Raw genomic sequence first — 16,126 nt, forward strand, 5'->3', positions numbered from 1 at the left:
GATACTGGAAGGCTGCTATGAGGTCTCCACGCAGCCTTCTGTTCTGGGGGCTGAACAGCCCCAACTTTCTCAGCCTATCTTCCTACGGGAAAGTGCTCCAGTCCCCTGATCATCCTTGTGGCCCTCCTCTGGACTTGTTCCAACAGTTCCATGTTCCATTTCTTTTCTTTTTTTTTAATATTAATTCTTTAGGTTTCTGTCCTCAAACAAGCAAATGTCACATGAATTTCTGATGCTTCCTCTGTTTTTCTTTTAGCTGTGCAGAGATAGCAGAATATACTCCCTAGCACTGAGTTATGAATTCAGAAGAATTATAATTAACATCTACTGAGGATGCTTTAAAATTTAAAATGTTTAATTTATGGTCTTAAGGAAGGAACAAGTCAGTTCTTTCTTCATGGGGAAGCAGAAGGCAGAGAAAGCAAGGGACTCCTTTGTGAGTGGATACTCAGTTTTATTGTGCATTAGGATTTATGAGTAGATTTCACTTTACAGCTGCATTTTTCAGGTTGTTTTCATTTGTGATAAAGAACTCTTAAAACAAACAAAAAAGGAAATAATTCCCAAATCCACAATCCTTCTTTATTAGCCCACCCACTCATGTACTGGGCATTCTTTTGAGTGATCATCTTTCTCCACTACTTTATAAGTGCAGGTCTCCTTGTTGAAAATGCTTACACAATTCTCTTCATCATAGTCAGATGGTGTTGAGAAGCTGCGGTCAGGAAAAGAAAGACAAAGAGATGATGAGACCAAGAAGTAAACAGCTTCCATTTCAGGTGATATCTACACTTTTAGTAGGAGGAGTCTATACTGGGAAGGTGTTCAAGAGCAGAAAAGGGGGCTCACACAAATGTTACTTAGTCTGCTGCTTAAGCAGGATGAATAGAAAGTTGTAGTTTACTAATCTTATTTAAACCTAAATGATGTCTGTTGTGTTTATTTGCTACTCCACTATCATTGCTTTTTCTCTTCAGTATGGAACAAAATTGCATGAGTGGTTGGGTGTCACTATAGGAAAATTACAGGCAGGCCAGTGTATCTTGAGCTGCCCCTCAAAGAAAAGAGGGGTAATGTGTGGCTTTGGGAAGACCTGAATTAGGAGCAGTAGAAATTTCTTAAGTAACTATGTGGTCTCTCTTGAATCAGTATCTTGCCTGAAATGTTATCCTCGAGAAGGATGAAGTACTCTTCTTAAAATCAAGAATAATTTGTTAAACATGAGGTATATTTGTCAGCGGAGTCTCTTTGCGTGTTCAGAGATGATGGTATTGGGTTAATGTGTAACTTTGTGATATCAAGTGAGCAAGAGAAGGGTCACAGTCATTTCTCAGGGACCCCTGCATAAAAAGGAATGTTTTGTGTTATGTCATGGCAGCAGAGGAAAACCCCCACTGCTGCTCTGAACTCACCTGGAGCAGCAGTCAATTGCACCCTCAGAACAAGAGCAATCATGGCAGCTGTCAGTCCTCCACTGGGAATCAAGTTCATGCAGCTCTCCATTCAAGTCACGACATCCTGAAAACGGTGTGTGCAAGCAGCCTTCAGTGTCAGACCTACTGCAGTAGCAACACTACTGCTTGCTCAAAATGGGTTGGATCTTTGCAGGCTTTTTATATTAGCATCCCTATCTGGCAAAAAAATAGGTTCCCAAAGACTGCTACAGAGCAGGACTGCTACTATTCTAATGCATGGAGAAGGGTAACCTGGCTGCCTCTGTTTCCTGTGATGAGCAGCAGCAGCACATTTCCTGGAGTAGTTCGTCTTTAAGTATAGGAGTTGGAGCCCCCAGGCATAGACCTGGTCAGAATTTAGAAAAGGCTTTGACTTTCCCCCTCATTGACACCAACTACTGTTGACTCTTCATTTAGAGCAAGACTAAATCTGCCTGGAAAACTTTCCCAAACTGTAGGAAGAAAGAACATATTGCATATAAAGTTCCCATCAATACTCACAGAATATACTTTCTAAATAAGTGATCTGGAAAGTAGTATTTTATGCGGCTAGGACAAGACAGACTGGAGAGTTTGGGCTTTCTAGGTTGTATCTTGGCCTATAAATGTCTTGTTTCTTTAGCAATGCTAACCCACTTGTCGAGCAGTAGCACTATCTTTCCAAGAAAATCTTGTTTTGGAGGCACTTGGTTTATTTTGCATATTGGCACATAACAGCTTTTCTTGTGTCCAAATAATTGCATGTTTCTTTTCTGAGCACTTATTTTCTTATAGCTAGTCTATCAATCTACAGATGAGAGAAGCTACGTTCTGGAGAAACAGTCTCATACTCAAGTGGAGCAGCCATTCAGTTCTTAAGAACTTGTTTTGGACATGGAAACAACTAATGAGTAAATTAATCAGTGCGCTGAACACTTGCCAATCTGATTCCTACTTTATACTGTCTACACACACACAGAGAAAGGCCCTTTTCCCCCTTCTTTGTATTTCTAAATATGCTGCCATACTGAAAACATGAATTATTGCATCATGCAGATGGATAAAGTAAGCCTGTGCTACTTCCCTACACAAAATTAATTTTTAATTTGGCCTGTGTGATGCTCCTCAGATAACCTCTTCTTTTTTATAGCATTATAAATGCCCTGCTCTCCATGCCCCATTTTCCTCCCCTTTCCTAAAGTTTTCTCTCCACTGTTTCCACTTACTTTTGAATTTTGATAAATTGTATGGAATGGACAAACCAAATCAGGCAGTACTTGTGGTGGCATCTGTCAAGTTGATGTTAGCTGATTTCTTACCTACAATCTTGCCATCAGACAACTCTGGCTTCGATGGCTGACGGACACAATAAGCATTGGACAGTGGAATGCTAACAGCAAGAACAAGAAGGCAGGCCAAGATGGTTTTCTGTACAAGAAAGCAGAATTCATAGGAATATTTAAGTAACTATTAATATTTCTTGATCATAAATACTACCATTAGAAATAACAAAATACATTGCGGCTTCAAATCAAAAATCCAATTGTCTTTTGCAGTTTAGAAACTTCAGTATGCAACTAGGAATACGAACCATTTAGAAGAAGCAGAAGCAGAGCATTACGTGGGAGGAGCGAAAGAGCCTGTCTTTCTTCCAAGGTGTTAAAAGCAAGCATTGCCTGATACAGAACGTGTAGACCCAGAACTGTTTCTGAAAGGAGTGTATTATGTTCTCCTCCCCTTTTAATTTTTCTTGTTCTTCTTTTCTCCATGGGATCGGTCACTGACTGCCTCTGCTACTAACCTCACTCCTAGTTGTAAAAACTTCTTCACAGGAGTCTGAAGAACCCACTGGGAGTCTTAACCTAATATTGAAGGACTAGGAACAAGCTGAAGAACTTCAGCTACAGTTGAACTCTCAAGACTTGGCCCTGCTTTGGGCAGGAAGCATGACCAAATGACTTGCAGATGTCCTTTCCAACCTAGGTAACTCTGTACTATCTAACCTTTGTCATCAGCTTTTTCTGAAAGGTCAGCTTGAATTTCTCAGCTAATCTCTTAGCCCTTCAAATATTTCAACCTGATATTCAAAGTTTTCATTAGGGATGTGAAGGAAAAGAGCAGAAGAACTCTACGATGGAATTAGCAGTGATGAATTTCAAATGTTGGTAAAAGTAGACCAGGAGTAGACAATGACACACACACACATTGTATTTATGTGTGTTTGTTTTGGAAAGAGTTGAACTGGTGACTGATAAAAAAGTTATAGCTGAGAGGCGAGGAGAAACTAGCATTTTATTTTGCAGAAGAGAGATTAAAACCCACAGAGCTGCAAATGAGTAAAAATTAAGACATTTTTGAGTTTAACTTCAGATATTATCTAGACTCTTCACAAAAACTAACCAGTTATAGGTTGAGATATAACAGGGCTGCTTTCTGCCAGAAAAGGTATCTCCAAACATTACATGTAAGTGAAAACAGGTTATAATAAAAAGCCTTAGCTGGACTCCTATTAGACAACTCTTGACATATACATACTGATATGTTACCCAAGGTTTTACCTGCCTGTGCCTATCTGTCTGACTTTTGCTTGCAAAACACAGAATTTATACTTCCTCCAAGTTGCTTAGATGTCTGAATCCTGAGTTAAATCCAGAAGAGCCTCCTTTAAAATCTATAGCAACATTACATGTTTTTTTTACAATATAAAATGTAAGGACTCACCATTATGAGGCTTTCAGTATGGAGGCAGCCTGTAGGAAGCTCATCTTCTCAGAGGACTTATATAGAGAGGGAATTCATTATGTCAGTCACTGAGCAAACTGAACATGCATGAATATCTCCAATGAGGTTTCTGCAGAATGACCTCATGGGGAGGACATTATTAAAATAAGCTAATTATATACAGGAAGGTTTAGTTCTAAAAGGCAGTGAAAAGATAGGTGTGGCTTTTGTGCCACACCAGATCTGGATAGCAGTCATAGGAGGTACTTTGAAAGAAATTTTGAGTCTAAAATGAGTATTTAGCACTTGCCCTGAGAAACCTATTAGAGACATTGTGGTTGTCACTGACAACAAAAGTTGCATGCTGAGTTTGAACCACCTACATTTCAAGAGAGGGACCTGGAACAATCATTCAGCTTTCTTCATCAGCTGAGCATGAAAAAAAACTCTTGTAGGAAAGGAGTAGTGGTTGGAAGGGTTACATGTAAAACATGGTTTCTGTGGAGAGTGGATGGCATCTGCAGGACTTTAGAAAAGGGTCATAGATAACCATTTTTTTTGTTCAGTTTTCCATTAGGTAGAAGCCTAATTGTGTTCCATTATTGTGCGGGATTGGGAGTAGAGGTTGAACTCCAAGCTGGGGTGACTACCCCAGGTCTTCTACCCAAACTACAAAGCTCACAAAGTCCATGTGAGAACGCCAGCATTGTTGCAATGCAGGCCAGAGACCACTATTCACAGGGCATCTTAGCTGGCTTTCCACTGGGTAGGTTGCGTAAATTGTTTTTTCTGCAGTTACCAGATCTTTCTTCAGGATGGCAGAGAAGAGCTGAAGTGCCTGCTGAAGTTCATAGGTTTGATAAAGCTGCCCACAGTCAGCCTATCTAATAAGTTAGATTTGGCAATGCTGATGCATGCACTGCCCTGAAGCAGGAGATGACTAATATCACAGCCATGAGGCTCCTGCCCTTGACTCCTAATCATTGGCAAACCAACAAAACATGACAGCTCATGAGTACAGGCATTGGAAACCTCTTTACAGAAGAAAAAGCAAGAGCTTTGCGTGTCTGTTTTTTTAATCTTTTTGTTCTGAGAACTATTTCTCCTTGGCTGACAAGACTGTGGAAAGTACCACAGAGTCTTTCCTAAGTTATTGGCTCCTCCATGTCCTCAAAGGTAATCTGGCGCAAATATTCTGTGACAGTTTGGAAAAAAAGTATCATCACATTGCACTTATTTATATTCTTTTTTTTTTTTTCTTTTTTTATGTTGTGGAGTTTGATTCAATATCTTGCTTGAAAGGCACCCTTCAGCAGTTCTTGTATGTGAATGTAAGTTACCAAACACAGCAGTTTCTGATACTAGTGTATTACAGTGAAACTTCTGGAATATGTTGCAGCCAAAATGCAGTCAAGTTGCTGATTTGGTGCTGAGTGACAGAAAACACCTTTGTCACTCAACTCCAAAATCCAAAAATCCAATCAATGTGCATGAGTGTTTTCTTTCTCAACTTTTCAGACAAGCAGTAACCACCCTGTTGTTCCCATTGCAGGACCCTCCCTGTTTTCTAGGTGCAAGCTAGGTATGGAGAAAAGTTCTCCCAAGCAGCTTTCTTTGGGATGCAGCAAGGAGTAACCTGTGTAAGCTTGGCCATGGTGAGGAAGCTCCTGTGTGATCTGTGAACTCGGGGGACCCTAACAACATGTTGTGGTGCTGACACTACTCAGAGCAGCAAACTATGAAGATAGTCCATTCATACATTGATTAGTTAGGTAACCTGTGGCCTATATTATGTTGTTTCTTCATGCTGTTTTTGTACAGGACGATAGGTATATCACTTGTGTGGGCAACAGATATCTCCAACAAACATTACTTTGTTGAAATCTTATGTTTTCTTCCCAACTGGTTTATTTCTTACTAAAAATATTTTAAGAATATCAGTGCTCTGCCCAGTTCTGTGTCCTCTTTCCATCTATCGTGTTTCTTCCTAAGGCAGGGAAAAATCTTGGAAACTTTCTTTGAAGATTTACCTCACTATTTTACTTAGTCATTCTTCAGCTGGGGTTTCTAGTTACATGTCACTGACCGCAGAGATAATAAGAGTAATGCAATATTGTCAGCCTTGTTTTTTCTGTATCTTTTAGTGCTAGGCAGTAAACAAAGAAGCACAGCATGGTTTTGGAGCAGTAATGTTATTTATGAACTTAAAGCTAGAAGAGATCAACTAGAATGAAAGCAGGCCAGAAACCTTGCTACTTAACCCAGCATTAGAGTACTACTCTCACATTCTTGACAGGGAATCAGCTTTCTATAGGAGGGAGTTAAGTGCAGGACTCCTTACAGAAGATAAGTTCACATATCCTGTTATTAACACCAGTAGGTTGACTACCATTGAGAGGCGGAAAGCAAGAAGAGAAAGCATGAGGCATATCAGATCACAAGTAAACACAATTTTACATATAAATTTGTCTTGACCTTGAACTAACAGTACTAGGTACAATGTACATGGCTTTTACAATTGTTAAGCAAAGTCTGCCACATTTGCATGTGAGAAAGAACAACATTTATAGAAAAAAGCCCAAGCAAACTGCTAAAATACACAGTGCACTGTTGACACAGAAACAGTCTGTAGGTGTGATAGAAGGAAGTTTTATCTTGGTGGAAATATTTTTGTTAACTCTGAGGTTCATATACCTACGAACCTCAAAGCTTACGTCTTCATATCTCTCCTGGTGTAGGAAATAGCCAAGAATTGTATTCATTTTACATTTAATGCAGTCTTCCATCTTTAACACAACGTACACATGCATGGACTAAATGAAAGGAGGCTTAACTTCAGTTTTATATTGTCACTGTCAGTTACTTACTTGAGTGACCTCTGGGCCTTTTTTTTTTTTTTTTGGAAGTTCTGTTAATTCTATACCTACACTGTATTTCAGCTCTGTTTAGAGAGCATAAGCTTGTTTCAAGTTCCTAAACGTATTAGTCACTATTTCCATGGATATTGTTGCAGTATGGACACAGAACAGACTGAGGTGGGAAGGGCAGCCACAAAATGCTTCAGCCAAACCCATGGGGTATCTTGGCTGTTGGGATCTTTTCTCTTTAATTCCAATATAATGTGTAAAATCCTGTTTCCTTCCATTGCCCGTGTTGCACCCTTCCTGTCTGTTCCTGATGGGCAGCAACTAGAACAGAACAGCATCAAGACAGCTATCATGGCATGGAATTCTATTTCATTTAAAAATGAACTACGCGTCTGTAAATCACTTAAAATATGAAGACTTACTGAGGAGCTATTAATATTAAAAACACAAATGTAACCTTATGAGATAATAACTAAGTTTCAGAAGTTTTAGAAGAAAAACGCAGTCTTAATTTATTAAACTAGTAAGAAAAAACTTGGAATACTAAAATAATTCCAGGATCACATAGCACAGCTTCAAACTGCAACAAACTGAGTGTTAATCTTGGTGTGTGCACATCTCAGTGGTTTGAATTAAACAAATAAACCATAAGGAACCTCCAAGTCATTTTTGTTAGCCATGAAAAAGTAAATTTTTAAAATGAGGATTTAAAAAGGAGGAGGGGGTGGAAGAAAAAAACACCCTGATTTTTCTCAAGAAACAGTTCTGTGAGCTATGTAGGAAGCCTTTGGATGTCCATGCTAAAAATATCACTTGCCCTAAGAAGCTGCAGCTGTTCTGTAAGTGAGAACATTCCTTCAGGTACCAGTTGAGGCTGTGTTCTGTGTAATTTTGACATGAACTGGCAAAAAAGGGGAGAAGTCAGGACAAGTTTCAAAATTGTTCCTTTCCTGCAGTATACGAAATGGAAAAAACTTACCTTTGGACCTTAAGCAATATGAGAACGTTCATTTCCACACGCTGCTGTTCAGAGGCATGACATGATTAAATCAGAGAATGGAAGATTTAAAAAAGGCATGTGCAAACGTTTATACTGGAAAAAGCTGAACCGACTAATTCAGGTCCCTCACATTTTTTTTTTGCCTTGCAGGAACCAACTGTACAGAAACAGAGTTATTGACTGATACCCAGCCTGCAGCACAGAGAACTTTAAAAGGCGAAGTATGTAACACCACTGCTTGCAAAACGCTGGAATCCTTTTCCCAAAAGGAGATATCTTGAGTGAAGCCATAAGAAAGTTTAAAAGAGTTTTCACTGGCGAATTACCAAAAACAAAGCCAGAGAAAACATACCAACTTAAATCCTTCTGAGTCTACTGATGGCTTGCAGAGTTTGAGATGGGTTGTCTTGAGAAGCAAGTACCTCTGCTGAATAAATACAAGCTGATAATTGATTTGGGACCGTGTGAGGAACCCTTCTCTAAGTGTTCAGCTGTGTGTAACCTCATACTCTTACAAGAAAACAGACCTGTTGTGCTTATGGATCATTGAACAGCCCATTTGTCTTGGAAGATGTGTTCTTTCTTAAGACACACAACAGTTAAATGCAGTAATAGTTCTGGAGCATAGAGACCATGTACAAGCAGTATTTTATAGGGTATTGTTGCCTGCTCTCCTGTGTGGACAGATTTAGGATATTAACAATTGCCAGGTGTAAGATTCAGTTTTAAAGCCCATCACTGGATTTCTCTCCCAGGGATCTGGGGAATTTTTCTACTAAAGAGACAAAAGGCATCTGCTTTTTATTAGTACCTCAAGCTCTGTTGCCATGAGGAAGCATGTCTCCAGGGACTGATCACAGAATCATAGAACAGTTAGAGTGAGAAAGGACCTTAAGATCACCTAGTCCCACCCTTCCCCTCCTTCCCCCTGCCATGGGCAGGGACCTAGATATTTTTTTTCAGTGTGGGCAAGAACCACTGACTGCTGCAGTGCAGTGTGCAGATTTTCAGAAGCAAGGCTTGGAAGAGGCCACATGGGAGAAAATAAGTGGGTAGGGGCAAGAAAAAGGATGATGATCTTCCATCCTCTGTTTTCAGGGGACTCTTGCCAAAACTCCTGCAGCAGTTTAGGTGTGTCCTGAGTAGGTCCAATTGTACAGCATGTCCCAAACAATGCATACTTTCCAAATGATAATGGACTTTGACATCTAGTGAGCTAAAATGTCTGCTGTGACCCTTGGCTAGAACAGACCCTGAAAAGCACGAGTGTGGCTTGTGCCAGGGGTACTGGTGCAGAGCATGTCAGAGTAGTGATGTGGATTCATTCCTTTCTCAAAGAAGGTGACATTGCCCCATGTTATTACCTAAAAAGAACCATTATGAGGCATTTCTGGATGTTTCATCTGAATTTATTATGTTTAAAAAAGCTCAGTGATGCAAGTAATAACAAATGAAACATTGTATATGATTATGCATCTTGTACACTGAATTAGAACGATTGGAAGATTAGAAGTGAGCTGTTGAAGTGCTCTCTTAGAAGATCTCCCATCTCTTCAAGCTTCTCTGTGAAGGCAAAACATCTGTAGGAAGGGAAGGAATTCCACAGTGCAGAAAGGTTTGGAACAGATGTTCTGTTAGCCCACACGAGAATAGCTGTTACACTCCTTTGTGGGGTCGCTCTTCTGTACCACTTCATAGTCACAGGTTTTTTTATTGAAAATGACTCTACAGCTCTCTCTGTCATAACTGAGAGGAGTATGAAAGCTGTCATTGGCAAAGAGAAACCAAATGTTAGCTTGACAGCAATAAACAATTCAGTGGTTCAATGATTATAGATGGAACTAATCTCTGTTGCTATGCCTAAGACCAGTTTAACTAGTTTGAAAGCTCCCACAACTACAGCTTCTAGGACCTCAAATGACACCTTGCTGCAGTGTGCTGTGCAGATGTAGCAGTATGCTCAGGACTAGCACAGGGATTTCTATCACACCACTCTACAGACCAACATAAGCATGGCTTTGGCATCTTTTATCTCTTTTTTCATTACTTTTTCATTATTGCAAGTTTGTTTAGAATGTGGTAGCTGTTTCCTGAGAGATTGTCACCTGAGCAAAGGTGATAATCATAATCAAGAAATTTTGGCCCTTAGAGAAGGTAGTCTGAGAGGAGGATATTGGAGATAGATTGTATCTCTTGGGTCAGCATATTAACTGGAGACAAGCACCTCTGGAAAGGGTCATAAAAAGGATCATCATAAGCCCTCTAGAGGAGCTTCACTTGAGTCCCTTGCGGAACTAATTCCTTCCTACCCCAACTTTACCTGCTAAGGAAAGACTTAACTGCAGCGTAAGAGGAGTTCACCAGTTCCTACAAATTAAAGACAACCAACTGGTTGTGTCTGGAAGGACCTGTGTCCACTCCTGGTCAGCAGAAAGTAAGATAAGGTAAACGCAGCCAAGGATAAAAATGATCAAAAGCTGTATGTGGCTTGCCGTAGCTCTTTTACATGGGTGAATAAAGGCTCTCTTGTGCCCTTAGAAACTCATTTACCCCCAGCAAATTGAAAACTGTGCTTTTCCTACAGGCAATGATGCTACCAAGAAGTTCAAACTTACAGGGAGCAACACTGTATATGTGTTTTGCTGCAGTGGCACCTGAAGCAATTTTCTGTCCTTGTGATCTCTCCGTAGGGGTACAGTTTTCCATCCAGGACACAGCCTGCATGAGAAAAAAAAAAAAAAAATTCTTTAAGCCTCCACATAAAGGCTGAAAAGTTTAAAATTATTTCAAGTATTCTGAAAATGTTTTTTCTTGGCAGTAATAAAGTTCTCTAGGTCATCATCTGGACTATTTTGACAGCATGAACTTATTTCTTCCTCACTTGTTAGAGACTGTTTCAGTGTGACAGACCTAGGATGAAAGTGAGCAACCAAACAGCCAGGTCCCCCACCTGTTAACATACTATTCAGAACTACTCTCAACTCCTGCATCAGCATCATGTGCTGGAATAGCCATAGCAACCTACCATCAGTAGCAAAAATATTGCTGCAGCCATACCCAGTCCTGGGGAAGACTTTGTTTTTTCCTACTTTTGGCAACTTGGTGCTGCAACCAATACATGTCTTTCTAACGTCTTCTCCATCCCTTATATTTTGAGCCCTTCCTGGCAGCTCCACATAGAGCCAAGCTTCCACAGGACAATCAAATGAGAGAATCTTCCCTGTTCTTACCTTTATTGGTCTCCTCTGGCTTGTTTATTTTAGAAAAACAGTATGCATCACCCAGTGACACTGTGATGCCCATTGCAACAAGGAAAGCCAGAAAGCTCTTCTGTAAAAAAAACACAAAGCCCATAGCATGAATTTAATTCTGCTTTGATTATCATAGAATCATAGAATAGTTAGGGCTGGAAAGGACCTTAAGATCATCTAGTTCCAACCTCCCTGCCATAGGCAGGGACACCTCGCACTAAAACCATGGCACCCAAGGCTCTGTCCAATCTGGCCTTGAACCTTCACAGCTTCCCTGGGCAACCCATTCCAGTGCCTCACCACCCTCACAGTAAAGAACTTCTTCCTTATATCTAACCTGAACTTCCCCTGTTTAAGTTTAAACCCATTACCCCTTGTCATATCGCTACAGCCCCTGATGAAGAGTCCCTCTTCAGCATTCTTGTAGGCCCCTTTGAGACACTGGAAGGCTTCTATCTTTATTTTCAAAAGCTAAGTCACTGAACATGAATCAAAAATTAGAAATAACATTATGTGTACATGGAAATACTGGAAAAGGGCACTCCAGATATTTTACTGCTTTGGTGGGTTTTTCTTTAGGTGGAAAAAAACCCACCAAAATTATAAGACAGAACTGTCTCAGCAGCATCTGACACCAGCTGAAGTCCAATCTCTAGAAATCACAAAATGCTATAGTAGTATTATACACTTGAAAGCCCTGTCAGACTCTTACTATTGTTTTATTTATTGCCTTTGAGTCAAATGCATCTATCCAGCAAATCACTGTGTGTATAGTATCTTATTTCTCCACTTGGGTACAGCAACTGCTCCAGATTTGTCAGTGAAGTGAAGATCACAGACCTCATCATATTCCAGTAAGTTGTGGCTGTGCAGATAAGAGAGACACAAATGAGTGTCTCAATGCAAAATTCCAGAGCTGTACATTCTGCTTAGCAGCCCATGAGCCATCTTGTCAAACCATGCACACACAGTTTTGGATATGTCACAGCACAACCTTCCTTTTGTCTAGTGAAGGCAACAGCTAAACATCTGTAAGAGCTCTTCAAAGATGTCCGTTGGGACCTGCTGAATAACCAAGACTTTTCTGGAAAAGCCTGAATAACTTTGTAATGATGGTTGTACAGGGATAGAAGGACTGGAGAAGCATGAGAGAGCACAGGATTATTTTGATGGATTGCTCAGGCTAGGTAACTTCAGGCAAAAGTTTAGGAATGGACAGAGGCTGAGAAACGATGGAGGAAGTTACTCTATTTTCTTGATAGAGGTTGCAGATTAACATTAAAGATTTGTAAAACAAGTAGATTTTTCCAAATTACTGTCCTGAACTCCAGAGGCTGTTGCTACTTAAAACTGGGGTTTAAAATAGCAATGAGAGTCTTTGTTTTTAGGTAGCTCAGCTGTCTACTTTGGGTTACTTGAATCATGAATGTCAAAAGACACTGAAAAGTCCTGAACCTTGGGCAGATGGTGAGCAAGGGAAATCTCTTCCGTCTGTTGTGAAAAAAAAAAATAATGATATTTTAATCTTTGATGTGCTGCTTTCTTACAGGGCTGTGGGACATTTGTGGTGTAGAGAAAAGGAGGAGGAGAAGGGTCTGTGAAGTGGTCTGGGAAGGGTGTAATGCTTAATTTCCACAGCAGTTCTGTGATTTGGAGTTCCTGAGGGTTTGGGGTAGAATACAGCTAGTTGCTGTGCTCAGCACCATAGTCTGGATGAGAGAAGTTAAGAAGAAAGACTGAAATGCTTAAAGAGTGGTATTCTGTAGTGCCTGGCCAAAGGAAAATTGTCTAAGCAACACCTCTTTGTGAAGTTGTAGGATGAAACATTGCAGCTGGCTTCTGATGAGGCTCCACATGCATTTGGAGTGTATCTGTCAGGCCATCTGTGCTGTGCAGCTATCCAGAGATTTGTAACCTCAGAGAATCATGGCTTTCCACAGAGGATCTCAACATCCTTCCCTGGCGGTGGTCAAGGCCAGGTTGGACAGAGCCTTGGGTGACATGGTTTAGTGTGAGGTGTTCCTGCCCATGGCAGCGGGATTGGAACTTGATGATCTTAATGTCCTTTCCAACCCTAACTATTCTATGATTCTACATGTAAGTAGAGGGTATCAAATAGGTAAGAAAGCACTGGCAGAAACAGTAACCCTCATCAGAAATTATAGAGATTAGTGTTATACTGATGCCAAGACCTCTTAGCTAAACACCAGAGTTGTGTTGCTCTGGGTGGTCTGTGAGCAAGGCACTTCAAGGAACTTTTTTTTCTTGCTTGCTCTCTTAAATAGGGGATGCCACTAGCCATCTTGCAGAACAGAATCCTCTGAATGGGGTTTAATGTCCTTTGAAAGTGGATGAATTAATGTGGATGGAGCTACCAAACTATTTTGCTCAATTAAGTCTTATCTGAGTATAGACAAGCCCTCAGAAAATCTTAGGCAGAGAAAAAAGTAGATAATTTCTCTCTTTATTCATGAATCTACATATATTACAGAAACTACTGTCTCTTCTGTAAAACTTATGCCAGTCCTGAGGTTCGATTCAAAGTTAGTAACTGGTGTCTGAAACTTTGGGGATTACGCGAGCATAAATTAGAGGAAAATTGGGCCATAGGACTTTGACTATCTATTTAACATTACCTAACTGTTGATTCAGATTCGGCAAAAGTATTTGGAGGCTTAAAGAGCTGAAATAGGACACAACTTGATAGAACAAAACAGAAATGCAGGCAAATAACTGTGTATTACACTTTTCATTGTAAAAGAACTATATTTTAAACTGTATTTCAAATCTGTCAGTTTTAAAAGCATGGTCCTAAATGTTTACGAAATTCTGAATATTTCCACAAACATTTCTGAGAAAAAGATAACAGCAAGTGAAAGACAAGCCGTATATGTGCAGTTTCTTGCAAAGAATTAGAAAACAAAGAACAAAATTCACAAAGGTGCCTTGCTTTCTTTGCATCTTACAGTTAATAGAATATATCCATGTTTTAAAATTTATAGCTACATGATTCTCTTAAATATCCTTCTTTGCAGTTTTAAAGCAAATAGCTATCTCTATCCTCATTTAAAAAACATAAATCTAAACCTTTGACTTACCATTGTGGAATGCTTGCCTTCCAAAGAGCTCCAAGTCTCCAGAAGACCTCTGAAAGTGCTTTATATGGAATCTGAGAGCAAATATTTTATGGTGCCTTTATGTTGAGCAATTCAAGTTTAGGGGAAAAAAAGCTTACTCAACTGGAATGCAGTTATGTTGACATTTCTGAAGAAATCACTGAAATTTTGCCAGCTGACAGTGAGAAAATGTTTGATTCTGTAGAGCACTGATCTGGGTAAAAGGTTGAACCTGGAACTTGGTATTCCTTGGAAGCATTATGATTAGAATAAATGTCTTTCTGATGAAATACAATAATTGATAGGTAGGCTGTAGGTAATATTGTACGGTTACCTGATTTGTAGTTGTGGCAGGAATGCATGCTGACTATTTCTGCTATCGGTGGGCTGGAATATCTTTAAAGTAGGGAACTAGATATCAATAGCTTAGGGAGCTTTTGCCAGATCTTTGCATACTCTTGTTTAATGTTGCAGTGTGCACTGCAAGATAACCAAAAGTACTTGGCCATTACCAGTATTAAAACTTCTTAACATTCAAATCTTAGCCAAAGATAAATCACACTAAACATTTCTCTTCTCAACTAAAATAAAACATTCCTCTCACATAAAGAGCCTGTAGCTTCTCCTGTGGCACTGTTCAGGCTTTGACCTGAGTAACTGTGACAGAGTATATGATCAGTTTTACACAGAATCATATAATACCAGGTTGGAAGGGACCTCAGGGGTCATTTGGTCCAACCTTTCTTAGCAAAAGCACAATTTAGACAAGGTGTCCAGCATCCTGTCCCACTGAATCTTAGACGTATCCAACACTGGCGAATCCACCACTTTGCTGGGGAGATTATTCCAGTAGCTGACTGTTCTCATTTTGAAAAATTATCCTCTTGTGTCCAGCCAGAATCTCCCCCAGAATAATTTGTGCCCATTACCCCTCATCTTCTCTATGTGACTCCTTCTAAAAAGGGAGTGTCTATCTTCTTTGTAGCCACCTTTTTAACACTGGAACGTGGTGATGAGGTCCCCCATGAGCCTTCTTTTCTTTAGGCTGAACAAAGCCAGTTCTTTCATCCTCTCCTCATAGAGCAGGCTTCCCAGGCCTTTGATCATCTTTCTCTGTACCCTTCTCTGTAGAATTTCTAGCTTGTCCACAACTTTTTTGTATAGCAAAACTGAACACAGTATTCTATGTGAGGCCTGACAAGTGTCAAGTAAAGTGGGATCTTTATCTCTGCTGGTGATATCTTTGTAACCTAGCATCCTGTTGGCTTTCTTAGCTGCAGCAGCACACTCCTCACTTGCATTGAGCTTGTGCACCAGGACCTCCAGATTTCTTTCCACAGTGCTTCTCCCCAGCCAGGTAGATCCCAGCCTGCGCTGCATTCTTGGATTGTTTTCTCAGGTGCAAGACCTTACACTTACCAAACAGCGTCTCTCAGGGGTACTGGGACCAGTACTGTTTAAAGTATTCATTGACGACACAGACAGTGGGATTGAGTGTGTTGTCAGCAAGTCTGCAGTTGACACAAAGCTGAGTAGTGCAGTTGACAACCCTGAGGGACAGGATGCCATCCAGAAGGACTTGGACAAGCCTGAGAAGCAGGCCCATGCAAACCTCATGAGGGTTCAACAAGGTCAAGTCCAAGGGGCACTGTTAATATAGATATTATGTTTTACAGTTGTAAAAAATTATTTTTCCTGCAAAATAAAATTTAAAAAAAATCTCTAAACCATAAAATAA

General features: G+C 40.1%; 2 protein-coding genes across 3 annotated transcripts; both read right to left on the bottom strand.

Moving 5' to 3' along the window:
• Positions 1-433: 433 nt before the first annotated feature.
• LOC133272400 (beta-microseminoprotein-like) lies at positions 434-9,399 on the bottom strand. The gene is made up of 5 exons (XM_061459563.1): positions 9,386-9,399; positions 8,374-8,500; positions 2,753-2,861; positions 1,413-1,518; positions 434-715 (listed from the first exon to the last, which is right to left on the bottom strand). The coding sequence occupies exons 1-5, from the start codon at positions 9,397-9,399 to the stop codon at positions 586-588; spliced, it is 486 nt and encodes a 161-aa protein (XP_061315547.1). The 3' UTR covers positions 434-585.
• Positions 9,400-9,408: 9 nt separating this feature from the next.
• On the bottom strand, positions 9,409-14,519 carry LOC133272278 (beta-microseminoprotein-like). Of its 2 annotated transcripts, XM_061459277.1 has the most exons (4): positions 14,371-14,519; positions 11,252-11,351; positions 10,637-10,739; positions 9,409-9,785 (listed from the first exon to the last, which is right to left on the bottom strand). In XM_061459277.1, exons 1-4 carry the CDS (start codon positions 14,371-14,373, stop codon positions 9,656-9,658), a joined length of 336 nt encoding a protein of 111 aa, XP_061315261.1. In that variant the 5' UTR covers positions 14,374-14,519; the 3' UTR covers positions 9,409-9,655. The 2 variants fall into 2 exon arrangements, with proteins under 2 accessions (XP_061315261.1, XP_061315260.1); XM_061459276.1 differs by lacking the exon at positions 14,371-14,519 and having other exon boundaries at positions 11,252-11,390.
• Between the last annotated feature and the right edge of the window lie 1,607 nt (positions 14,520-16,126).

The sequence above is a fragment of the Pezoporus flaviventris genome, unplaced genomic scaffold (genome assembly GCF_033815535.1).
Source record: "Pezoporus flaviventris isolate CSIRO_AGI_PZ_B2104156 unplaced genomic scaffold, CSIRO_AGI_Pfla_v1 ptg000029l, whole genome shotgun sequence".
In the NCBI taxonomy this organism is placed as follows: domain Eukaryota; kingdom Metazoa; phylum Chordata; class Aves; order Psittaciformes; family Psittacidae; genus Pezoporus; species Pezoporus flaviventris.